Genomic DNA, 27,612 nt, shown 5'->3' with positions numbered 1-27,612 from the left:
TCAAGTAGAGTTAAGAAAATATTTACTAAATAAACAAAAGTTTAAATTTTTTTATAAAAAGTAACAATAAAATGACATAACAATAACAAGGCTATATACAGGGGCTACCGGTATCAAGTCAATGTGCAGGGTACTGGTTACTCGAGGTAATTTGTGCATGTAGGTAGTGGTAAAGTGACTGTGCATAGATAATAAACAGTGAATAGCAGCAGTGTAAAAACAATGAGGTGGTGTCAATGTAAATAGTCCAGGTGGCCATTTGATTAATTGTTCAGCAGTCTTATGGCTTGGGGGTAGAAGCTGTAAGGAGCCTTTTAGACTTGACGCTCCGGTACCGCTTGCTGTGCGGTAGCAAAGAGAACAGTCTATGACTTGGGTGACTGGAGTCTTTACCATTTTTGGGGCCTTCCTCTGACACTGCTTAGTATATAGGTCTTGGATGACAGGAAGCTTGGCCCCAGTAATGTATTGGACCATATTCACTACCCTCTGTAGTGCCTTGCGTTCGGATGCCGAACAGTTGCCATACCAATTGATGATGCAACCGGTCAGGATGCTCTCGATGGTGCAGCTGTAGAACTTTTTGAGGATCTGGGGACCCATGCCAAATCTTTTCAGTCTCCTGAGGGGGAAAATATGTTGTTGTCGGGCCCTCTTCACAACTGACTTGGTGTGTTTGGACCATGATGGTGTGTTTGGACCATGATAGTATGTTTGTGATGTGGACACCAAGGAACTTAACTCGACCTCCTCCACTACAGTCCGTCAATGTTAATGGGGGACTGTTCGGCGCCCCTTTTCCTGTAGTCCACAATCTTCTCCTTTCTCTTGCTCACATTGAGGGAGAGGTTGTTTCCCTGGCACCACACTTCCAGGTCTCTGACTTCCTCCCTATAGGCTGTCTCATCGTTGTCGGTGATCAGGCCTACCGCTGTTGTGTCGTCAGCAAACTTAAGGATGGTGTTGGAGACGTACTTGACCAAGCAGTCGTGGGTGAACAGGGGTACAGAAGGGGACTAAGCATGCACCCCTGAGGGGCTCCAGTGTTGAGGATCAGTGTGGCAGATGTGTTGTACTCTTACCACCTGGGGGCAGCCCGCCAGGAAGTCCAGGATCCAGTTGCAGAGGGAGGTGTTTAGTCCCAGGGCCCTTAGCTTAGTGATGAGCTTTGTGAACACTATGGTGTTGAACGCTGAGCTGTAGTCAAATGAACAGCATTCTCACATAGGTGTTCCTTTTGTCCAGGTGGAAAAGGGCAGTGTGGAGTGCGATTGAGATTGCGTCACCTGTGGATCTGTTTGGGCGGTATGCAAATTGAGTCGTCTAGGGTTTCCGTGACGATGGTGTTGATGTGAGCTATGACCAGCCTTTCAAAGCACTTCCTGACTACCGACATGAGTGCTACGAGGTGGTAGTCATTTAGGCAGGTTACCTTCGTGTTCTTGGGCACAGGAACTACGGTGGTCTGCTTGAAACATGTAGGTATTATAGACTCAGTCAGGGAGAGGTTGAAAATGTCATTGAAGCCATTTGCCAGTACACCCTGGAATGCCGTCTTACCCTGCGGTCTTGTGAATGTTGACCTGTTTAAAGGTCTAGTTCACATCGGCTAAGGAGAGCGTGATCACACAGTCGTCCGGAACAGCTGGTGCTCTCATGAATACTTCAGTGATGCTTGCCTTGAAGCGTGCATGAAATGCATTTAGCTCGTCTGGTAGGCTCGCATCACTGGGCAGCTTATGGCTGGGTTTCCCTTTGTAGTCCATAATAGTTTGCAACGATTGTCAGAGCCGTGGAGTAGTAGGATTCAATCTTAGTCCTGTATTGACACTTTGTCTGTTTGATGGTTCATCAGAGGGCATATCGGGATTTCTTGTAAGCGTCCGGATTAGTGTCCCGCTCCTTGAAAGCGGCAGCTCTAGCCTTTCGCTCTGTGCGGGTGTTGCCTGTAAGCCATGACTTCCGGTTTGGATATGTCTGTATGGTCACTGTGGGGACGACATTGTCGATGCACTTATTGATGAAGCCGGTGACTGAGGTGGTATACTCCTCAATGCCATTGGATGAATCCCAGAACATCCCGTCTGTGCTAGCAAAACAGTCCTGTGGCATAGCATCCACATAATCTGACCACATCCGTATTGAGTGAGTTACTGGTACTTCCTGCTTTAGATTTTGCTTGTAAGTAGGAATCGGCAGGATAGAACTATAGTCAGATTTGCCAAATGGAGGGCAAGGGAGAGCTTTGTATGCATCTCTGTGTGTGGTGTAAAGGTGGTCTAGATTTTTTTCCTCTGGTTGCACATTTGACATGCTGGAAAAAATGAGGTAAAACAGATTTAAGTTTACCTGTATTAATGTCCCCAGCCACTAGGAGTGCTGCTTCTGGATGAGCATTTTCTTGTTTGCTTATGGCCTTATACAACTCGTTGAGGTCTTACTGCCAGCATAGGTTTGTGGTGTTAAATAGACGGCTATGAATAATATTGATGAGAACACTCTAGGTAGATAGTGTGGTCTACAACTTATCATGAGGTACTCCCGAGTGGCACAGCTGCCTAAGGCACTGCGTCGGGAGTCCCATAGGGCGGTGCACAATTGGCCCAGTGTCGTCTGGGTTAGGGTTTGGCCGGGGTAGGCCGTCATTGTAAATCAGAATTTGTTCTTAACTGACTTGCCTAGTTAAATACATAAAAATAAAAGGCGAGCAATACCTCAAGACTTCTTTAATATTAGACTTTTGCGCACCAGCAGATATTAACAAATAGACACACACCCCCACCTCTCGTCTTACCAGCCGTAGCTGCTCTGTCCTGCCAATGCACGGAAAACCCAGCCAGCTCTATATTATCCGTGTCATTGTTCAGCCACGATTTGGTGAAACATAAGATGTTCGTTTTTAATTTCCCTTTGGTAGGATAGTCTCGACCGCAGATCATCAAGTTTGTTTTCCAGTGATTGCACGTTGGCCAGTAGAACTGATGGTACTGACAATTTACTCACTCGCCGGCGAATCCTCACAAGGCACAAGGGTGTGGAATCAAATATAACAGTTACATTCTTACATAGCCACTATATCAGTTTTGGGCTAGGGGGGAGGAAGGAAGTTGACTTTGACGTCGCCTCATTCTCTCAATATTTTCCCTCATTCCCAAAGCAAGATATGGATTGTGACATGCCTTTGAGGTGTGTTACTGTCAATCACTAGTTCAGCTTCACCTAACTGAACAGCTGCTTTGTACTTAGTAGTTCACTAATTTAGGATGTGATGCGTGATCTTATCACGACAGAGACAGGGCAGATGGATCATAACTTTTCAAGGGTACCTAGTAGTTCACTATATCGTGTACTACTTCTGACCAGAACCCATAGGAAATAGGGTACAATGTTGGACGCAGCCAGACATTCTCCTAACCGGGAGCTAAAATAGTGTAAGAAAGTGTAAACAACGGTCCCAACAATTCCAGTAAGTGCATCAGTACCTACGGTGGTGCTCTTATTGACAGTTCCAATAAAATACGTTCTCTCATACTCTTTCGACTTAAGCACCATCAAACATTTACAACTCTCTCGGTCATTCCAAAGAAACTAAATCATTACGCCCCATCAATATTGTACACAGCTTGTCAATTACAGAGTCCTAATACGAGTCGTAATCCAACCACTATTCTACAGTAGCTCTCTCGCTCAGTCCATCAGCAAGCTAGAGCTAACCCAGAATTATCAGTAGCAGGATAGGCCTGTCATGTTTCCCTGTGTTCGTCAAGCTTCATTAGTACAACACAAATTGAGGCAAAACTCCACAGAGAGAGAGAGTCCGACCTGAGGAAAAAAGGCAACATCAAATTGACGGACAAGATGTTGCCCTTCCATTAGTATTCCCCATGCTCAGATATTGACTGACTCCCTCGGTCCTTCCCCTCCAGGCGAGTGTTGTAAGCGGTACCCAACAGTGATTGACCTGCTCCTCTCTCCAAATCGCGCTATAAGGGGAGAGCTTGGTTCATTAGTGAAGGATACATGATGTGTATTAGAGGATAATTGGACATTGTTTGCATGACTTTTTCATGAGTATTCCTCTCCCTCTGTGGGTGGTATGACTTAGGGTTTTGAAAAAGCTGTGTTTGGGTCTTCAATCATGGTCTAGAGTCATTAGAATCTAAAATCCTGTGTGGTGGACAAGGAAAGGGGTAAAAATGGGATTGAGATAAATTGACATTCCGATTACTGGGGAAAACACAACTGTTTAGAAGATTCAATGTAGTGTTTAATAACTGCCCATAATTCAATTACTCATACGGTTTTCTATACCGTATTTCTTTGTCCCTTAGATACCCAACTCAACCCTTCTTAGTTACCTCCACAAAAACGCATATCACCTCACCACACGCATAGCAATCACACCCAGTATTCCCCCTCGTCTCAAATTCCCTTTCCCTCTCTACAGCTCTACTCCTATAGAGAATGATAGAGGCCTCTAGTGACTAAAGGCTATTTTAGCATGGGCAGCGCCATTGAGGGCTACCGCCATTTTAATGTAGTCAACTGGGTGGGACTTCCAACTTCATTGGCTGATCTTCCTGGTGACCCTGTTGGAGTCAAGTCCAACCGGAACATCAGGAGGGATCAGCCAATCGTGAAGAAAACGTACTACTTTAAAATTGAGATAGCCTTAATGACGCTGTCACAGATGCCATAATGGCACAGATGAGGCCTTTTTTTCATCTCTTTGGCTACTACTCACAGGAGGCCATACCCCAGGTTAATTTCCTCCCTCCCTGAATCCCATTTAATAGACTATATTCAGAGTGAAGCAGTCATTCCCCGTTAGCGGTTAGTGGTTAGCAGAGTGATGTACTGTACTGTATGTCCTGTGTTTTGTTAGCTCTGCCTGGGTCTCAGCGCTGCTTGGCTGCCTGCAGGGCCTATGGTCGTCAGTTCCTCAGCTATCAAAGAGACAGTTACCAAACAGAGCTGCAGAAGAACAGAGGGAGGGGACTGCTACAGAGCGACAGGCTTACAAATGGAATGAGGGAAAGGAGTGATACAGATACAAAGACAGCAAGGAGAGAGATGAAGTAAGAGAAAGATAGAGCAACAGAGACAGACAGTCCCCCCCCCCCGTATCTTCTCTAAATAGTGGAGATTTGGTCTTGCTTTTGACCCTGACCTGTTCAATATGACCATGAGAATTTTTCCTCCAGTTCTCTTCAATAACTCAAAACACCTCAAGTACATTTAAATGCTTTTCACCTTGATGTACAGTGTTTTGGCTGGAATTTGCTAGATTTTAATAATTAATCTCAGGTTGAGGCTCTCCAGGTTCATTGTTTGACATGAAGTTTAAATGACTAGTTAACATGTCTCAATGTTTATCAGTGAAAAATAAAACATTTGCGAATGCATTTGGATTTGGCAAGTGAGTTTTTACTAAGGTACGATATTCATAGTTCATTCTGAATATAATCCTCCTGAATATGAAATTCATCTTGATACACGCACTCTCTCTTACGTACACACACACAATCGCACATCCACACACAAGACATTGTCAAGCACTATTTGAAACGGAGGTAGAGACATACCGCTGAAAAGTTATTTAGTGACCAAACGAGAGATTACAAGCAGATGAAATTACCTGACACATTGAATGACATGCACTTGTCTTTCCCCCACAGATAGATAGATCCATGTTCCGTAGATCCATGGTCCACTTCTGAACGCTGCTGCGACAACCATCGTCGCATAAACAATTTGGTTATTGGCAGCCAATCTGATTAGAACATGACCCGGTGTCACACCTGCACTGGTTTCCTCTAAAGCCTGATTGGCAGCTTCTCTTAGTGGATGTTTATTTTCCTTCCTCTGAAGACTGTGCTTTGCTGGGATTGGCTTTCATCCTTTACAACGGCTTTGAGAGGAAGCTGATGACATGCCAATCACACAATATCCCAGAATGCATCAAACATCAAAGACATGTCTTTCTGTGATATGAAGCTAAAGTATAACATTTAATGTGAACTGACAATCTCTCATCACTGGAAAAACTATGAGATTGTTCTCATTTTACTGTATGCACATACACTAGTGCTTTAAAGCTACTGTAGAGACCATGTAATGCAATCCTCCGTAAATTAATTAGTCAATAAATGTAGTCTGGACTTTGAAATACAGCTTCACGAACAGACAACTCAATTCAGCCATCTAAGTGACTCACAATGATGGAATAAAGTAGAAATGAAATGAGTATAGCATTTCATTAACAAACTAATTGAATATCCTGTAATTGATTAAGGTTTATTGAATATAACACTTTGAGAGAGAAATTTCTAGGCATGTTGGGGATGGCTAGATTTATTTATCTTCTTCTGAAAACCAATCCTGTCACAACACAGGACGATGATTCTACACTGAATAATGCCGTGGACTTCTCACTGTGGCAAACGATGTCCATTATTGGTAATCCATTTGACATTAAATAGCAGAAGATTCCCAATTAAATTCCTTGTGCATATTTTATTATCCATTGAGGATGACTCCATGGCTAAACCTCCTTCCCATTCTCAATTGAAAGTTCATTGTAGAATTAAATGGTGGTGTTCTGTGCACACACACAGATCAAGCTCAAGGTTCTCTCTGTCACGTTCTGACCTTTATTTCCTTTGTTGTGTATTTATTTAGTATGGTCAGGGCGTGAGTTGGGTGGGCAGTCTATGTTTGTTTTTCTATGATTTGGGTATTTCTATGTTTCGGCCTAGTATGGTTCTCAATCAGAGGGAGGTGTCATTAGTTGTCTCTGATTAAGAATCATACTTAGGTAGCCTGGGTTGCACTGTTTGTTTGTGGGTGATTGTCTATGTTAGTGGCTTGTGTCAGCACAGGTCTCATTTTGTAGCTTCACGGTCGAATTTGGTTTATTGTTTTTGTTACTCTTTTGTATAGTGTTCAGTCTTTCTATATTAAAGATCTACCATGGACACTTACCACGCCGCATTTTGGTCCTCTGATCCTTCTCGCGTCTCCTCTTCAGATGAAGAGGAGGAAGACCGTGACACTCTCTGATGCAGTGCTGGGCCGCTAACTCAAAGGATGCTTGTTCAAATTCCCGAGCCGACTAGATGAAAAATGTGTTGACATGCTCTTGAGCAAGGCGCTAAACCCTTGTTCCTGTAAGTTGCTCTGGATAAGAACATCTGCTAAATGACTACTGGATACTGCCCAACCCTAATGTGTCATTACTGAATCGAATTTGCGATATCTGTTGGGTTTGAAGGTCTTCTTTCCTGTCAGTGTTTGAAGGTCTTCTTTGTGTTGCATTTCGGGTAATACTGTATAACCCGGTATGGTACAGAAATGGTATGAAAAACTGGATTCCGCCCAACCCTAATGTGTATTATCGTATTGTCAGCTGCTCTAACTCACACTTTTCCCACCGACCTTGAGAAAACAGATGACATTTCAATTTCTTTCTCTCTTATTCAGTGCCTATATTCTTTTTCTCTCTTTCGATTCCATGTCCACTTTCAACTTTACAAGTCTGTGTATATGTAAAATATGTGTATACCTAGGTGTCTCTGTCTGTCTGCCTCTAGGTGTCCGTCTCTTTCTGTCTGTCGGTCTGCCTGTCTGTGTGTAACTAGGTGTCTGTCTCTTTCTGTCTGTCGGTCTGCCTGTCTGTGTGTAACTAGGTGTCCGTCTCTGTCTGTCTGTCGGTTGGTCTGTGTGTCTGTCTGTGTGTGTACCTGTCTGTCTGTCTGTACCTAGGTGTGCACGTCTCTTTTCCCCACTGTGCTCGTGTGTGCTTATCCCCACCCATTCATGTGTGTTTGTCTTGTTAGTTCCCAGCACTCCCTTTCCTCTCCTCTCCACTCATTTTTCCATGAGAGAGTTCGACAGCTAAGCAGAGCTTAAAGATAGATGGAGCAAGAGAAAAGGATGAAAAGTAAATTGACAGGAGGCTGCGTCTCCTCAGTGGAGAAACAGAGCCGGTGAAAGGAAGGGTCAACGAGGGGATGAAAGTTCAACTCCACTCACTTTGCTTCAGATGGAACTGTTGTCTCACCACAGCTTACATACATTGTAGGGTGAAATGATGTATAGTAGGATGTCAGCCTGGGGCGGAAGCGCCGTGTGTGTGGTGGGGGGGATTGTGTGAGTGATAGCGGTTGGGTTCAGCAATGACTAGCTCTACTAGCTACAGTACTGTTACAGCTCACTAGGCTAACTCCATGTATTTCGCCTGTGAGAAACTAGCCGATTCTTACTAGCTAAAAGCTGGCTTAGCGTAGCTAAGACGACCAGCTAAGAAGTGGCCCGTAGGCACTGTTCTTGGATCAGCTTATACTACCCAAATCTTAACCCGAATAAAAAAATTATGTTAAACTAAATTAGGACAAGGGTCAACTTCCCTCTCTTTCCCCAGTGTTAGCTACTGGCTGCTAAAGTTGCTAGCCACGGTTGTTTACTATGCTAGTAGATTTTGTCGCCCCAGTGTTAGCCTCTAGTCGCTAAAGTCGCTAGCAGCAGTTGTTGCTAGTGATCCCTAGACTCTCATTTCTCAGTGTTAGCCTCTAGTCCCTAAAGTCGCTAACTGTGGTTATTTACTTCACCCGATTTAGTGTCCCTTACCGAAAAAATAGGCTTCTTGCAAATGGTTGCAAACAGCAAATTTGTGACAAGCTCATATTTTCACATGCTAATTACTTTTGTGGCAATCTGTTGCAGCAATCTGTTGCGGCAAATTTGCGGCGACTTGTAAACTTCTGAAATTATGGGAACCTTGTGGTGAGCATTCTACTGTTCTCTGCAAATTTGCTGCAAACTCATTACTAATATGCAAATTAGATCTCTTTTCTTTGTTAGTTTGTGTACACTCTCCGTGTATTTTTTTCCCCGTTTTTCAGGGATACAGTATTTTCAACACAACTTCCGTTTCCCCCGAAAAACGGATAGTGTCTTATCTACTTAAACCAAGTCAAATATAACTTTAAAGGAACTTTCTACTCACAAATAAAACTATACTAATGATACTAAATACACTAAACATGTAACATGAATAGACATGTATTCAGTGTCTTGAACAGATAAAAAATAAATCCAATATAAATGTCTTATCTCTCTCACAATGAAAACATTGCGTCACAATATTAACCTTAAAATCCTCAGCATGCTAATGAAGATAAGAGCAAAGACAGAATATTTTCCAGATAAATTGTTTGTTTTTATGTAGCTACAACATTTATATGAAAAAAAATGGGACCCAGCGAAGGCTGGTAGGAGGAGTTACAGGACGACAGGGTCATTGTAATGGCTGGCATGGTATAGATGGAACCGAGTCAAACGCCGTTCCCATATGTTTGATGTGTTTGATACGTTCCTCCTATAGCCTCACCCACCAGCCGCCACTAATGTAAACACTATGGGGATGTGAATTAACCTTAGGATGTTTAAATGGCCGAAATGCAGAATTTACATGAGCTAAGCAATGATTTTTCAACCAATAGAAGTTAGAATAGAGAATGAACAATATTTTAAATAATTAAATCAACAAAATCAACTTCAGAACTATTGCCTTTTTGAGGAGACTTTAGAGATAGCGGCCATGTGGACGTCCTATGTCAAAAGCTTGTTGAAACAATGTGTGTGCTGAAACAATCCGAAAACATAAAACAAAAACAACATCAAGATCCTGAAAACAATTACTGAAAACATTTTTTTATTTTGGCATCTTAAAAGGTAGACTCATCAGCTAATGTTTCCGCAGGTTTGACTTTGGAAAAGCGGGGTTAGCTGTTACAAATCTGACTGACCAGGTGAATTCAGGTGAAAGATATGATCCCTTATTGATGTCACTTGTTAAATCCACTTCAATCAGTGTAGATGAAGGGCAGGAGACAGATTAAACAATTCATTTTAAGCCTTGTGAGATTTGAGACATGGATTGTGCATGTGTGCCATTCAGAGGGTGAATGGGTAAGACAAATATTTAAATGCCTTTGACCGGTTTGTGTCAAGAACTGCAACGCTGCTGGGTTTTTCATGCTCAATAGTTTGCCGTGTGTATCAAGAATGTTCCAGGACACCCACACAACTGTGGGAAGCATTGGAGTCAACTTGGGCCAGCATCCCTGTGGAACACTTTCGACACCTTGTAGAGTCTATGCCCCGTCAAATTGAGGCAGGGGGGGGCGGTGGGTGCTATATAATCAAACAATGTAGCTAGCATAAACTGGGACTAAGGCCCACTAAATGTACCTTTAAATGTGTGGCCAACTGTACATAGAGAGCCACTGTACACAGTATATGTTTTCCAGTCAAGCCTCAACACAACTGATTCACACTAATCAACGAATTATGATCTTCAATCTAGAGTGAGGACGTCATCATCAAGAGAAAGTTGTCTACTAGTCTATTCTTTTTAACTCTGGTGTTTAAGGCTTGGGTGAAAGAAAAACAACTCAAATGAATTTTTGTTAACTTGCATCTCAATACATTTTGACCTTGTGCACACATATTTCTCTGGCCTCAGTTTGATTGAGGGCATCAATCTTTCTTTTTGCCTGGTAACGGATTGTTTCAACAACAACAAAAAGAAAGAGATATAACTACAGGAGCTCTCTAATAGTTTAAAGCAATGAAATATCTAATTGTGACAAAGAATGAATTAATGAATTGGCTACATTTCATGAGAATAATACATGCATTTGCTTACCTGATCACGCTTGAAGACGATACACTCATGTATCACTCAAAAGAAGTGTCATCAGTGAGTGCACCGCAAACATCTTTCCAGGGTGTTGATGCAACACCACGGGTATGGGAAGGGTATCCATGTGCAGAAGTGAAGTTTTGCTTTGACGTCAAGTCACCTCATATTGTTGCTAACGTTACCTTAGCTATTGTGCTAGCTAACATGCTACTGAACAGTGTGGCTAGAATATTGACATGAAAAAGACAGCAACGTCTTCACCTAAAAATACGTTTTTAAAGTATTTAGCAGGTCATTAGTTAGTTAGCTAGCTTTCAGATTAAATGTGAAAAAATATGATAGTAAATGTTAGCAAGCTAGCTAGCCATTCCGTGGCGCTGACAGGCTGAAAATGATATAGCAAAAAAAATGTTCACTCTATCCAATAAAACATGACGTTGCTAACCAGGCATCAATTAGCTAATTTTAATGTTTATATAATATGTTTAAATAATAAGTTAGACACTCACCGGACAACATTGGTAGGTAGCTAGATTGTTTGGTTTCCATTTGCAACTGATTTTTCTTCTCCCCCTTGGCATGGTCGTCAACGGTTACTGTGTTGTGTTCACCAAAAATGACTTCTGGCGAACTGTTTGTCACTAGTGGCAATAAATACTATTGTTGCCAAAGGTTTGCCGCATATTCACCACTAGTGCAAACTTCTGGTTACATTTTGTGGCACACTATTTAGTTTGCAGCAAATTTGCCACAAACTTATAAACTTCACAAACTTACAAACTTCACAAAAAAATATTTTGGTAAGGGGTACTGTTCACTAGTTTTAGCTTCCACCAGACTTTCTCTCCCTAGTGTTAACCTCTAGCCACCAAAGTCGCTAATTCTGGTTATTTACTATTTGTATTTGTATGCTGGTGATCAGTAGACTCTCTTTCCCCACTATGACCCTCTCTCCCCAGTGTTAGCCTCTAGCATCTAAAGTAGCTAGCAGTGGTTATTTACTGTGCTGCAGGGGTCACCGGAGACATTACGAGCTTTGCCCTGCTCCCAGCAGACCTCCTTGTGTGATACACGACCAATAAAGTGCACAGTTAGCCCCGCACTATATCCCACTGTAGGCCTATAAAGATTGCAGCGGCTGCCATGTGGTGATATTGCGTGGGCGCTTTGCCGTGCGTGTATGTCTTTATGTGTTTGTTTTGTCTGGTATAGCCTGGGACTTTGAACAGGGTATAGCAGTGTGAGTGTATTTGATTTTCGGTCTCTTTTCTTTATTTTTGATAGTTAGTTAGTTTGTTCTTTCTTTCTTTGTACATTTTCTTCTTTCTCTATGACGGTCTTTGACTTTCTCTCTCGCTCTCTCTACTCTCTCTCTCTACTCTCTCAATCCATATCTCCTTCTCTCCCTGAGTGTGTTTGCTTTCGTGTGTTCGGTGCGTGTCTGTTCTGTGTGACAGAACATTTTGTTCTTTCTTTTCTATTACCATAACATACTGAATACCATGCGGATGAGCTGCCTTCAGTGTCAATATCCCTGAACAAGACCTCAGAGACCAAGGCTATTGATGGATCACATTCTTTCCTGAGTCCGATCCGTTGAACACACTCAAGGCTCTGCATGGGCCCTGGACCCTATACCAAGGACTAGCAAAAACACAGTAGGACCAAGAGCTTGGTTTTCGATCTGTTCTGGCCTGTTTGTGTGTGTGTGTGTTTGTGTGTGTGTGTGAGCATCCATGCGTGAGGTTTGGAGAGAGACCGAAAACCCTTAGAAAAAGGGTAAATATGGCTGCTCTTTCTTCATGGACACAGTGGACCTGGAGTATGTTCAATACCCTTCTGCGCACACACACACACAAACATACACAGGCACACACACTCACACACAAACCTACCAACCACTTAACACCTGCCGATTGGCAAAGAGCTGCTCCCGTCCCCTGATTGTGAATTTAACTACGGCAGCAGATCAATATTTCCGATGAAGAGAGATTGAGACTGAGAAACAGCTGAGAGACTGAGAAACAGCTTCCATGTCAAGGCCATCAGACTGTTAAATAGCCACCACTAGTCCGCCTCCACTCAGCTACCCGCCCTGAACTTTAATCACTGTTCTAGCCGGCTACCACCATGTACTCTTCCAAACGTAGTCTTTGCCCTAGCGCTACAGAGCTGAATAAAATAATCAGCTTGATGATGAGTTGGCTATTTGAATCAGCTCTGTAGTGCCAAGGCAAACAACAAAATGTGCATCCAGGGGGGGCCCCAGGATCGAGTTTGGGAAACCCTGCTCTAGACATTGACACGGGTCACTTTAACAATGTTTACATGCTGTTTCACCCTCTTCATATGCATGTACTGTATGGCTAGTCATGGCTCATCCTATGTATAAAAAAAATGCAATAATTCTGGATTATGTTTGTATTGTTTTTTTATTGCTAGGTATTACTGCACTGTTGGCGCTAAAAACTACAAGCATTTCACTGCACCTGCGATAACATCTGCAGATCTTTGTATGCTACAGTAGCAAGTTTCCATGTTTTACTAAAAAAAAAATTGTCTGTTTGTTAGATATAGAGCAGGTCCAGGGAGTGTACGGCTGGGCTGGGTTCCCATGTATGGAGCTGAGAGCCGAGAGGAGACAGTGGTACTAGCATCGGAGCCCCACAGATATTGATATCGAGCTGTCTGCATGGTTGAATAGTGATTCCTCCATCTCTCACTCTCTCATTCTTATTTCCATCGCTCACTGGACTAGGTCTTCCAGTCTGCTCTAGTTCCGTCCACCAAACCCCAGATGAGCTCTCTCAGAACCTGGAATAAACTTAATGCAGTCACTCCCTACTCTCTCTCTCTCTCTCTTTCTCTCTCTCGTTCTCTCGCTCTCCTCGCTTGGGCGGACTCCAATATGATTTGCTTATGGCGTCCGGTATTTCAGGGCTGTCTACGTTTTATGCAATGTCATTGACAGATGAGGACATAGTGATTGGGAATAGTGGCCAGATTCGGAGTGTGATAGCCGGCCATAATTCACAAGCAATGGGAGGAGCAATAGAGACAACAAATGCAAAGCAGCTTTTTCTCAGGATGGACTGACATGTAAAAACGCCCTCGCCAATCTAATTAAAATGAGCGTGTGCGTCTTTCCAGATCCACAGAAAAAGTTTTAAAGGTGCATTTGAAAATGGGAAGTTGAAAGATGTTGACTTGTCTGTTCTCTACAAGGAAGACCATGACACTGAAACTTCCCCGAGCTCTTTACACAGACACATGTCAACAGCTAGCAGGTTTATATCGTGTGTTGTTCTGTAGATATAAGTGTGCCGATTGCTCTTATTAATTGCTGTCTTCACCTCTCTCTCTCCATCTTTCAGTATGTCATCCGACTTTGTATTAGTGTCAGGTTGGGGATGAACGGGGTTGTTCCACTGAAGTCTTGATTCGAGCTGTGAACTAAAATATATTTTCTCTCTCTCTTCTCTCTTTTGGTCTACCCACAGGTGACTCATCACAGGGCGGTAAGTGGACTATCTATCTCTCTTCACCTTCTCTCTTGCTCGGTGCTTGACTTGGACTGAAATGGATGCCAGTACTCATTTTTGGGTGCAGGGACTGTTTATATTTAGTTGCAGGAGCTCCACAATACTTTTGAGCTAATATTCTACAAGAGGTGCGGGAGTTCAAGCAGTAGAAAAAAAGTGCTGGTATTCAGCTCCAGTGAGATCCTGCCCAAGTCAAGCACTGCTCTTTCTCTGACACATGTACTGATGTTTTATGTCTGTGGCTGAATGTCAGACAATGGTGCAAATATGAACAGTTTTATTTTCCCAAACCTAAAGTTGTTTACTAAGGGAAGTCAAAAACCATAGTGCATAAAAGAGTACTTAAAAGTATGTAAATGGTTTCAAGTAAAATTGTTCTAATGACTCAAACATAGATACGTGTTTTATCTGAGGTCTACATAAGTGGCGGCTAGTGGGAGGAGTTATAGGAGGACAGGCTCATTGTAATGGCCCGGAATGGAAAAAAATGGAACAAACATGTGGTTTCCATATATATGATGCGTTCCATTCCAGCCACGACAACGAGCCCGTCCTCCTGTAGCTCCTCCCACCAGCCTCAACTGGTCTACACAGCAGAACAGGCACAACTCTGAGCTTTAACTGAAGCCATAAGGTTGGTGCGCATAATATAAAAGGAATAGCCAGTTCCACATATCTGAGGAAGAGAGTCTACAGAGATAGTATACATTAAAACATTTTAAGCAGAAACATTATTATGCATAAGTATTATCATTTAACATGATTCGTTTTAAATATATGCATTGTACATAGTATATTCTAGCATAAAATGTTAACTCGGGGAATCCATTTCCCCTCTGCTGGACAGAGGTGGTGTGACCCAACACACCCCTCCAATTCAGGATAATAGGACATGCCAATTAGCAGCACACCCTTTAACACACTCTAGAAGAGAGCTGCATAATCACAAAAAAAACATGTTGGGTCATCATTTGATTGGACACTACATTTTTGGCACTTTAAATTGCAAAAGACAGGGATATTTACCTGTATGGCTACATGTGGCCGTCATGCCCGCTTTCACACAAACATTCCAAAATTATAATAATCATAATCAACACTCCACTTGGGTATCCAAAATCCTAATGTGCCACTTCAAACCAGTCGGATTGAGATTGATTTGCCACTTGAACTTTTCTCACAGCGGTGAAAGACAACTTTAAGGGGAGTGCAATTAGCATTAATTTGGTGTTGTGAGGCTGTGGGATTTCTGCCTTGATGTCGCTGAGAGGAGCTCACTCGCCTCACATGGCAGCTCTCAGTGGATTGTGAGCAATCCCAATCAATCATGGCTGGTTGGGGCACAGCAATTGACAACAATAACCGCTCAGGGCTAGTGATTGATAAGACTAGATTTATGATAATTCAATAATCAATATGGTGTTACATAATAGCCTGACAAATTAACAAATTAAGTACAAAGACAACTTTTGATTTTACTTATTAAGACATCCTCTATGTCAAATTTCAGACCGCCCAACCAGCCCGATCCACCTCCACGTCCGACCCCCACTAGTCTAGTGAATTTTGGCCCATTCCTCCTGACAGAGCTGGTGTAACTGAGTCAGGTTTGTAGGCCTCCTTGCTCGCACATGCTTTTTCAGTTCTGACTTTGTTGTCCTTAAGCCATTTTGCCACAACTTTGGAAGTATGCTTGGGTTCACTGTCCATTTGGAAGACCCGATTGCGACCAAGCTTTAACTTCCTGACTAATGTCTTGAGATGTTGCTTCAATATATCCACACAACTTTCCTACCTAATGTTGCCATCTATTTTGTGAAGTGCACCAGTCCCTCCTGCAGCAAAGCACCCCCACAACATGATACTGCCACCCCCGTGCTTCACGGTTGGGGTGGTGTTCTTCAGCTTTGCAAGCCGCCTCCCTTTTCCTCCAAACATAACGATGGTCATTATGGCCAAACAGTTCTATTTTTGTTTCATCAGACTAGAGGACATTTCTACAAAAAGTACGATCTTTGTCCCCATGTGCAATTGCAAACCGTAGTCTGTCTTTTTTCTGGCTGTTTTGGAGCAGTAGCTTCTTCCTCTCTGAGCAGCCTTTCAGGTTATGTCAATATAGGACTCGTTTTACTGTGGATATAGATACTTTTGTACTTGTTTCCTCCAGCATCTTCACAGGGTCCTTTGCTGTTGTTCTGGGATTGATTTGCACTTTTCACACCAAAGTACGTTCCACTTTAGGAGACAGAATGCATCTCCTTCCTGAGCGGTATGACGGCTGTGTGGTCCCATGGTGTTTATACCTGCATACTATTGTTTGTACAGATGAACGTGGTACCTTCAGGCGTTTGGAAATTGCTCCCAAGGATGAACCAGACTTGTGGAGGTCTACAATTTTTGTGGAGGTCTTGGCTGATTTATTTGGATTTTCCCATGATGTCAAACAAAGAGGCACTGAGTTTGAGTACATTGGAATACATCCTCAGGTACACCTCCAACTGACTCAAATTATGTCAATTAGCCTATCAGAAGCTTCTAAAGCCATGACATAATTTTCTGGAATTTTCCAAGCTGTTTAAAGGCACAGGCAACTTAGTGTATGTACACTTCTGACCCACTGGAATTGTGAAATAATCTGTCTGTAAACAATTGTTGGAAAAAATTGCTTGTGTCATGCACAAAGTAGATGTCCTAACTGACTTTAGGAGACCACTACACAAGAAACCACTCCACAAGAAATGTGTGGAGTGGTTGAAAAATACGTTTTATTGACTCCAACCTAAGTGTATGTAAACTTCCGGCTTCAACTGTACATACAGAAACAGTCAGGGGTGAAAGTAGATTTATTTTCTATACTAAAAAAATTACAGGGTAGCCTACTCTGCTGACACTGACAAACAGATCAATAAAAATATGTTTTCTGATTCATATAATTGGCCTACGAAAAGAGACACAAATACAATTATGACGTCCGTCTAACCTGGAGGAGGAAATTATTGTCCAAAACCAACAAAACTGGCCTCGACTCAATGATAAAGACAGTGAATATGCACAATCACTAGCCGATGTTCTCTTTTGGTGCCAGTAAGATAGGCCACTGTTCGCTCAATTAAGTTAATAATAATCTATTTGGTATCTTCAGCGTGCGCTGCCCAAATTGCAGACCCTTCCGACTGTAGGCTATGCGATTTTAAAATAACCCACAGCTTTTTAAAAAAAGATGATAATGATCCTTTGTGGCCAAATCATCCTCTCTGGTGTAATAGCCTATTTTGAATGATTTTATTTACTCCTGCATAGACAGGAGTAAGCTAATTAGGCTACATAATTTTGGCAATTTAATTCAATTTACTTTAGGGAAAGCTTCCCCTGGCCTTATGGTCACCGCCTATGCCTTTTAATGTTGCATAAACACAACCAGTCACAATGTTTTTTATCTGATTGTCAAACTATCACTTAGCAGAGGCGCTCCTGTAGGCTACCCCCACACATTCGTCCACTCACAAAATCATTTCAGCATCAAAACCCCAACAGTGCACTCACTGTTCCTCACATTTTGATGAATGGAAGGAGATCTGTTACAAAACACCTGCGTGTATTGAATGACATTCTGTGATTTGTCATTAGGCCTACGCTTGTAACCTGAATTGACTCATCCACTGTTTTCCACTCGCGCTTCGGCCTCGTCCACTCACCACCACCGGCCACTCATCTCCGGCCTTGACAAAATGTAAGTGTTCTCCTCAAACCACAATGCAATTTCAGAGTGCGTACCAACCGGTTTCAAGTGTATTAGAAAATCGTTCATGCGGCTGACAGGCAGTATTATTAAATAATTGTTTAATGTCGTATACTTTTTTAGGCATGCTTTAATTGTGATAGGCTCACGTTTGACCGGTTGAGCGTACCTCCACTATTTATTTTGACAGGACGCAGTAACAGCCCGTACCGCCTTCTTTCACCACTGGAAACAGTACATCCTCCATATAATTCATCTCATAGGCCTAGTAGTACTGTAGAGCGCTTTTAACTTGAATACGATATACATGTAGTTGGGTTATACCGTCCTGCCCCTAGAGGCCTGCAGCTCCCCAACCCAACACACCCTACTCAGCTTTAGGATCGTAGGGAAACATTGGTTTCTGGTGTGTTAGGCCAAAGCCAAAGTGACAACCAACAGTACGGCAGACCCCCAGGGCCAGGTCTGACCAGCCCAGCAGGTAGGAATTGCCTAAATGACGTGGGCATGTTTTCACAACAGATTCCTTTTGTTGTTCAGTATTCCATATAAGGCATCCATTCCAGAACTTATGTAAATTGCACAGTACACCCTCAATCTTGTAATAAATCAAATCTAGTGATACATAACTTGACATTTATTTGATCCATTGTGGAAGATAAACAACCTTCTAATTAATGGCAATTCATTTCTTAGCCCACGTCGTGGGAGATACCTATTTCGATAGCAAGATGGCACGGACAGAAAGGGACACCTCGCTTCTAGTCCTTTTTTTCTGTATTATTTCTTACATTGTTAGCCCAGAAAATCTTAAGTGTTATTACATACAGCCGGGAAGAATTGGATATCAGAGGGACGTCAATTTACCAGCACTACAACCAGGATTACGACTTTCCCGAAGCGGATCCTTTGTTCGAAACACCCAAGGCATTCGAAATGATTCCAGAGGGTGACCCAAAACAATGTCACTGCAGAAGAGCTGCCTTCTGGTCAAACTTCAGAGGCGTGCACACCGCTTCCGAGTATTTAACTCGCTATTGTCCAGTCTCTAGATTACAAGGTAGACGAAATTAGAGCTAGGGTTGCTTTCAGAGATTGTAATATACTCTGTTTCACGGAAACATGGCTCTCTGGGGACATGCTGTCACACTCGGTACAGCCACCGGGATTCTTTGTACATCGCGCCGACAGGAATAAACATCTCTTCGGGAAGAAGGAGGGCGGGGGTGTATGTTTTATGATTAACGATTCATGGTGTAATTGTAACAGCATACAACAACTCAAGTCCTTCTGTTCACCTGACCTAGAATTCCTCACAATCAAATGCTGTTGTATTATCTCCCAGGAGATAATATATATATATATATATATATATCTCAAATTTGAGGACAAGGCTACCTAAATTCTGTTCAGCATATTGATTGAAGTACCCGGGCTGGCAAAACACTGGATCACTGCTACTCTAAATTCCGTGATGAATACAAGGCCCTCCCCCACTCTCCGTTTGGGAAATCTGACCACGACTCCGTTTTACTTCTCCCCTCCATAGGCAGAAACACACACAGGATGTACCCGTGACAAGGACCATTCAAAGCTGGTCTGACCAATCGGAATCCACGCTTCAAGATTGTTTTGATCACGTGGACTGGGACATGTTCCCGGTAGCCTCAGAGAATAATATAGATGTATATGCTGATTCGGTGAGTGAGTTTATAAGCAAGTGCATAGAAGATGTTGTACCCACTGTGACTATTAAAACCTACCCTAACCAGAAACTGTGGATAGATTGTGGCATTCGTGCAAAATTGAAAGCCTGATCCACTGCATTTAACCATGGAAAGATGACTGGGAATATGGCCGAATATAACCAGTGTAGTTATTCCCTCCGCAAGGCAATCAAACAAGCTAAATGTCAGTATATGGCAAAAGTGGAGTCGCAATTCAAAGGCTCAGGCATGAGACATATGTGGCAGGGTCTACAGGCAATCACGGACTACACAAAGAAAATCAGTCACGTCACAGACACCGATGTCTTGCTTCCAGACAACCTAAACAGCTTCTTTGCCCGCTTTGAGGATAATACAGTACCACCGACGTGGCCCTTTACCAAGGACTGTGGGCCTCTCCTTCTCCGTGGACGACATGGGTAAGACATTTAAACGTGTTAACCCTCGCAAGGCTGCCGGCCCAGATGGCATCCCAAGTCGTGTCCCCAGAGCATGCACAGACCAGCTGGCTGATGCACAGATATATTCAATCTCTCCCTATCCCATTCTGCTGTCCCGACATGCTTCAAGATGACCACCATTGTTCCTGTACCCAAGAAGGCAAAGGTAATTGAACTGGTCCAAGCACACCAAAACAGTCGTGAAGAGGGCACGACAAAAGCTATTCCCCTCAGGAGACTGAAAATATTTGGCATGGGTCCTCAGATCCTCAAAAGGTTTTACAGCTGGACCATCGAGAGCATCCTGATGGGTTGCGTCACTGCCTGGTATGGCAACTGCTCAGCCTCCGACCGCAATGACTATCGTCGCATAGCAATCGCTTCTGTGATCATGAAGAGCTTTAAGAGACTAGTCAAGGATCATATTACCTCCACCTTACATGTCACCCTAAACCCACTTCAATTTGCATACCGCTCCAATAGGTCCACAGACGATGCAATCGTCATCACACTGCACACTGCCCTATCCCATCTGGACAAGAGGAATGCCTATGTAAAAATGCTGTTCATTGACTACAGCTCAGTATTCAACACCATAGTACCCTCCAAGCTTATCTTTAAGCTTGAGGCCCTGGGTCTCAACCCCGCCCTGTGCGATTGGGTCCTGAATTTCCTGACGGGCCACCCCCAGATGGTGAAGGTAGGAAACAACATCTCCACTTTGCTGATCCTCAACACTAGGGCCTCACAAGGATGTGTGCTCAGCCCCCTCCTGTACTCCCTGTTCACCCATGACTGTGTGGCCATGCACGCCTCCAACTCGATCATCAAGTTTAAAGACGACACAACAGTAGTAGGCTTGAGCAGCAACAACAAAGAGATAGCCTATAGGGAGGAGGTGAAGGCACAACCTCTCACTCAACGTCAACAAAACAAAAGAGATGATCGTGGACTTCAGGAAACAGCCGACGGGACAACAGTGGAGAAGTAGAAAGTTTTAAGTTCTTCGGCCTACACATCACGGACAAACTGAAATGGTCCACCCACACAGACGGGTGAAGAAGGCGTAACAAGAGGCTGAAGAAATGTTGCTTGTCACCTAAAACCATCACAAACTTTTACAGATGCACAATTGAGAGCATCCTGTCGGGCTGTATCACTGCCTGGTACGGCAACTGCACCACACACAACCGCAGGGCTCTCCAGAGGGTAGTGTGGTCTGCACAACACATCACCGGGGTCAAACTCCCTGCCCTCCAAGACACCTACAGCACCCGATGTCACAGTAAGACCAAAATGATTATTAAGGACAACAACCACCCCGAGGCGAGGTCAGTACAGGTGCATCAAAGTTGGGACCGAGAGACTGAAAAATAGCTTCTATCTCAAGGCCATCAGACTGTTAAACAGCCATCACTAACACAGAGAGGCTGCTGCCGACATACAGACTTGAAATCATTGATTACTCTAACAAGTGGATCACTAGTCACTTTATTAATGCCAATTTAATTATGATGTTTAAATATCTTGCATTACTCATCCCAGATGTATATACTGTATTTCATACCATCTATTGCATCTCGTCTGTGCCACTCGTCATTGCTCATCCAGATATTTATATGTACATATTCTTATTCCATCCCTTTATTTAGATTTGTGTGTATTGTGTAGTTGTAGGGAAGTAGGGAGTTAGCTAGGGAAAATGACAGATCATAATGTTACATTGCTATACTGAGTAATAAAAACTCACATTGCGCTGAAAAATGTAGAAGATCGGTTTTCAATAGTAACTTGATTATGCCATTCTTAGTGCAAATTTAGACAAAATAAAAAGACCTAGCTAGCTAAGACAAAGTTAAAGTCACTGCTGGTTTCATCATTTGATTCAGGTCTAGGGTGATTGAGACAAAAATAATAGCTAAAGTTAGTGAGCTAGCTAGCTAACATTATTCAACTTTTGGCTAGCTCTGAATAATGGTACATCATCAAATTTACTTCTGTTGAAACGGGACAAAACAAAGGATATAAAACATTTCCATACACACAACAGCTGTTAGATACTACTTCCTGACAGATAGCTAGAGGCTAGCTAGAGCTTAACTGGCTGTGGTAACTACTAGCTAGCTAACGAGCTGCTAGTATTTAATTCACTTCAGTTGAGACGGGATTACATTTTTGCGAACGTAACATGTCAGTTACACTACTGGCTCAGCACTGGGAATAAATACATTATTTTCTGTATAACAGCAGTTAACTTGCCAGCTAGATCAGTCAACTAAAGAGTAGCCAGATTCTGCTCTGCTTGCTTTTGCAACTCTGAGAAAAAGCGCAACACAGACAACAGCTGCCTCTGTTTATCTCTCCCGCGCTGGTCTTATATGCCATCCTTTCAGAAGCGTTGCCTTCACACCGACTGTCCGCACACTCTGTGGTGTCCATACGGTCCTAAATCCAGCTAGCTGAAACTGGAACAACAACCTACCAGACCACTCTATGGCATCCAAATGGTCCTAAAGCACACTGGTTTTGTATCACAGTGCAATTATAAAACTGGGGGGGACAACAAAGCTCCTGATTTAGAGAACAAGCTTTCAGCCTTAAACATTTAAGACCATTTATGCTAATAACTTCTAGCTTTCTTTAAAAAAATATTGTCTGCCTCCCATCTCCTGCTATGTCATTTATTTAAATCAATTTTCGGGGAGTTCCCAAAATGTAATTGAACCAAGGGTAAAAAGCATGGGCATTCCAAGCTTTTTATCTCTGCTCTTGTGTATACTGCTAATGTGTTTTACATCACTTAAGTATTTATTAAGACTACACCTCGAGTATGTATCTCATCTGCTGACCTGCTACTGCACGCTAGCTTTATAGCAGCATATCATTTGGAATCAGTGATGAAGCGTGTGAGTGTTTGCACTTGCTTTTGTGTGTGAGCCTACCTGCGTCTCTGTGTGTGTGTGTGTGTAATGGCAGGCTAATGCAATGTTTCCCAAACTCTGTGTATGTTTTTTTTTTTTGTTGCCCTAACACGAGACAGCTGATTTAAAAAATAATCAAAGCTTGATGATCATTTGAATCAGCTGTGTAGTATTATGGCGTAAAACCAAAACGTGTACCCTTTGTGGTCCCGAGGACCGAGTTTGGGAAACCCTGAAATGTCTCAATGCTCCACACAAACTTTAATAAAAATGGAATGTGTGCTGAAGCCATAGCTTCCAGCAATTTGCTGCAATGTGACTTTCAGTTGAGGTATGATATCATTATTATCGCTCCTCTGCAGAATATTAGCCCCCATGAATACGTTGCATACAATTAACTGTGTCCACTCTGTGCCATATATTTTGAATGCACAAGCCACTGCTGTATGTGCAACGCATACATCCACCACACATAAGCATACACACAATGCGTACTGTACATACACATACACCAAACACACATTCTCCTTTTGAACACCATATTCTCTACTCCTCTGGTTTGAAATCTGTAGGATTCTGACAAGCCTCCCTGTTCAAACATTTTAAACGAGAGTATCTCAATTTGCATGTTGCTAGCCCCGAGGTACTGCATGTACAGCAGAATCCAACAGCGTTCCGTAAAGACAGTCTTTAGACCTAAATCTCTAGCAGATGGCTTTCCACCTCTGTAAATACACAACCTGTTTGTGTATCTATGGGGGAAAAAAACAAAATGGCGCTTGTCTTGTTGTGATACTGGAGGTTACAGCCCACTGTTTATTTCAGTAGGTGGAAACCGAACCCCACCCGCCCCTTATTGTCTGCTACAGTGAATATAAGGCATAAAATAAGGCCTTACCCCTCAGTGAAAAATCTGGGAGGCACGTATACCATACATTTGTATAGTGCTGTTCACATGGTGCATGCCATATGCTATTTTATACTTGTATGACTTGTATGTGTCGTTGGAATACACATATTTAGAATACAGACATACACATGCCCAACCCTCCCCACCACTTCTAGATAAGGATGGGATACACTGCTGTGATTCCATACCTTTGGATATCTCAGTAGAGCCAGTGTAGCTCAACTCTTGTCTGTTAGAGCCAGAGGCTATACAAAGACCAGACAGACAGACAGACAGACATTGTGTTAAGCAGTGTCCAGTCTCCAGGGCTGCAGCTGGAGCGAATGGGCCAGAGAGCTCAGCAGACCCCCAGAATACTAATGTGGCATTTTGTCTGACTGCAGACTGGAGCCTAGCAGGGCACGCTCACCCGGAGGGTAAACCCAAATACCACCCCTGCCCCTCCCTCCCTCCTGCCTAGCCTCCCTCCATCCACATGAGAAAAAAAATCTAATTAAAATCAGAGAGGGAGAGAATGCTGCAAAATTCTGATTTCACATTTGTCTATGGATGAGCTTGGGCAAAAAAAGGCTGGAGAAGATAGGACAGGAAGTTAGTAAAGAAGGATGTACATTAAACATATTCAAAGTGTCACGGTCTGAAGGAACACAGACTGCTCGAGAGACCCAGACAAGACGGTGGCATCTAGACACCTCAGCAAATAGAAAAGGAGACAGAGGCATGTACATAGATGCCTAAGGGACTTAACCTTCTAAAAGTCGGTACCTCCACTTCCCCTGGCAGGCATAAATAAATAAGCACCCGAGGAGAGCCCCGCTGCAGTCTGCAAAGACTCCAACCCCCACAACCCCACGCTTCCCTGGGGGATACTCCCAGAGCAACCAGAGAAGCCAGGAAAAGGCCTGAAGAGTGTTTGAGACGCCTGGAGGAACAACAAACAGTTTAACTTCCCCGGCAAAGAGAGGCCAATTGATATGCTTAGTAGCTAGCATTTCTCTCTCTCTACCTCCTTCCTCTTGTCTTTCTTTCTCTCTATATCCAGGTGTAATTGTGGTTGCAACAGGGATACAAGAGAAAGAAGAGAGAGGGATGGGACCTCGTATTCCGAGGGCTTTCAAGTCTGTAGCGGCCGCGCACGTTTTTCTTGTCTTTCCCCTGGGTTGAACGAGTCTTTCCAATCGAGATGATTGATTGCTTTCACGAGGGAAGTGGTATGCACTAGTGTGTGTCATTTCATTCAAATGACTTGCTCAGGTGGAGGAGTGGAGAGAGAGAGGAGAGTGTGTGGACAAACACTGAAGTCACATGATTAGAGAAATTAGCACCTACGGATTGAAAAGAATCAACACTTATCCAGAGATCAAACCACACCAATCAAAGGATATTAGCAATTGATAACATTTACATATTCATGTAATGGACGCTAATATTGCTGTTTGCGCAGACAATCACATTCCTCACCACTCCTAGGTAGGTCTATTGTGGCAGGTAACTGCAACGGTAATTGCTTCTACCCAGGAACAGAGAGAAGGAGAGGAAGGCTCACTACAAGAAGTGATCATTATCCTTTTGCTGAATTTCCTTTAGATTTCCGCTGTAAAAAAAATGGCCTGGCAATAAAAATCTTCTCGCACTCTCTCTCATTCTTCTTCGCCCTTCTTTCCTCCCTTATTGACTCGGAAAGGATTGCGTTTTTAGCTGTGTTTGTGAATGCAAAACCTCCAGGATAGCTGAGAGCCAGGAGAAGGCTCTCTTCAAACAGTGGCTCAACAGTGATTGGCCCTCCCTCTAGCCTCCACAACACAACACCCAGAAAGCCTTACGTCAGCTCATCCAGCTTTTGGAATAGAAATGACAGGATCAGGGCCCATTGCGAGGGGGACTGCTAAGCAGAACACATTTCTTTCTCCAAACATGCAGCTCTCAGAATAAGCCCCCATCATGTAACACTGTGCTATGTGACATGAATTGTATTCGACTACTGTATGAGTTAGGCATGTTTTTGACAATGTAAATACACGTTTTGGTACATTTGTAGCCATTGTAGGCTTATCACAATGTGACGTTTTGTTCTCCCCGTCTTGTTCTTCCCCTATGATAGTAACCTAGACTTTTTCCATTCTGGCATTTGGTGTGTGGTTTGTACACAGCTCTCTATTCTCACTGAGCTGATATGATTATTTGGGAATAGCCTCTTTCATTGTCAGGGCAGTCTTTCAAAAGCCCTATGAGCCTACAATGGCTACAAATGTACCAAAACTTGTGTTCCCTAATTTATGAGTTTGTTTTATTGTCATCATCATCCCTAGGCTATCGCTGAGGCAATGTCCTGAATGATAGCACTGCTGTGAATTACAGTTAATCAGATCAATCTCATATTGGACACAAACCTGAATATCCAAATTCGAAAAACACACGCTCAATTTTTGTCATATAGAAAACCACCGAGTAATTCAAAAAAGTAATTTCTTAGCTGCAGTTGTTGTTGTCTCACTGTTTACAATGAAGCCTCCTCTCCAACCCCAATGCAAGATGTCCGCCCTCCGAATAACAGTAATTGCAATAAAGCACTAAGCCCGCCGACCATTTGCATATTGAAGTGGGTAATGAGATATCTAGCTACCTTATATAATTAGTGCTTAAGGCGTTTAACATCCTGTCTCAACCACAGGGACCGAGTTAACTCACAAGCAATTAAACGGCGAGTAATTTGGTCCTGACATTTTAGAATTTTTTTGTTTTATATGCCAGTCACCATGCCAGTGTGTCACATACGACTGCACCATCAGGACTCCTAGCTAAGGATATAGTGCCCTGTTAAAAAATGCCTGCTAGGAAACACAGCACAGCCCAAAGATGAAGCACTGGTGCTGATGTTAATGATGACAAATGCTGCCTGGTAAATGCTAATGCTGGCAAATGCTTTCCCTAACTATTTTGTTGTCATTTTGTTCATTTGGGAAGCCGGAGACAGAAAGTGATCGCTCAATCTTACCAGCGTTGAATTTCAAATGTCTATCCAGTCGCAGAGGCGACAAATAACATGACTTGTTATTGTGATTGTTTTCACTGGTCTAAGACATCATATTGAGATATTGTGTGATACTGAGCAATGGCAACTCTCTGGGGGGGACTGGAGGGAGTAGCTTTAGCACACATGCAATAAGAGAGAAGTAGAGAGAAGTTAATCTCATTGGTGTTGGCATCTCAAGATTAACAGCATCTGCTCTCATCAGCTTCAGTGTAATTGCAAAGACAGCTATGAACAGTCCAACGGCTTCCAGCCAGGAATCAAAGACAGTAGCATAAACCACTAACCAACGTATCCGCAGACATGTTCAAAACTCCTAATTCCTCTCTGCAATCCATCCGAACACATAGTACTATACTCTCAATCAATGAACAAACCAATACTAGAGTCTCTTGTTGGATATTGATTGTAGTGTTAGGTACTGCTTTGGTGATGGTTAATGGGGTAAGGGGAAAGAAAATGGCCGCCGACCCAGCTGCCGGGTGTCTGCCGTGACAGAGGCGTTTCTCTGGCAGGGACTGTAGGAGGCAGCATCTGAAGCTGCTCACGCATCGGGGATGTCACAGGCTTTTAACACACGCAACGTACTCCCAG

At 43.0% G+C, this 27,612-nt stretch overlaps 1 protein-coding gene across 1 annotated transcript in view; it reads left to right on the top strand.

The window, feature by feature from the left end:
* The window catches only part of LOC139416164 (neurexin-2-like), a 968,379-nt gene that overhangs the window by 282,149 nt on the left and 658,618 nt on the right, over positions 1–27,612 (top strand). The window contains exon 5 of the mRNA XM_071164510.1: positions 14,209–14,226. Within this exon, the coding sequence (XP_071020611.1) occupies positions 14,209–14,226 (18 nt within the window). The remainder of the gene's footprint in view (positions 1–14,208; positions 14,227–27,612) is intronic.

The sequence above is a fragment of the Oncorhynchus clarkii genome, chromosome 9, assembly GCF_045791955.1.
Source record: "Oncorhynchus clarkii lewisi isolate Uvic-CL-2024 chromosome 9, UVic_Ocla_1.0, whole genome shotgun sequence".
NCBI classification, from domain to species: domain Eukaryota; kingdom Metazoa; phylum Chordata; class Actinopteri; order Salmoniformes; family Salmonidae; genus Oncorhynchus; species Oncorhynchus clarkii.
Note: the sequence above shows the minus strand (reverse complement) of the source record. Positions and strands in the feature narration are given on the sequence as shown.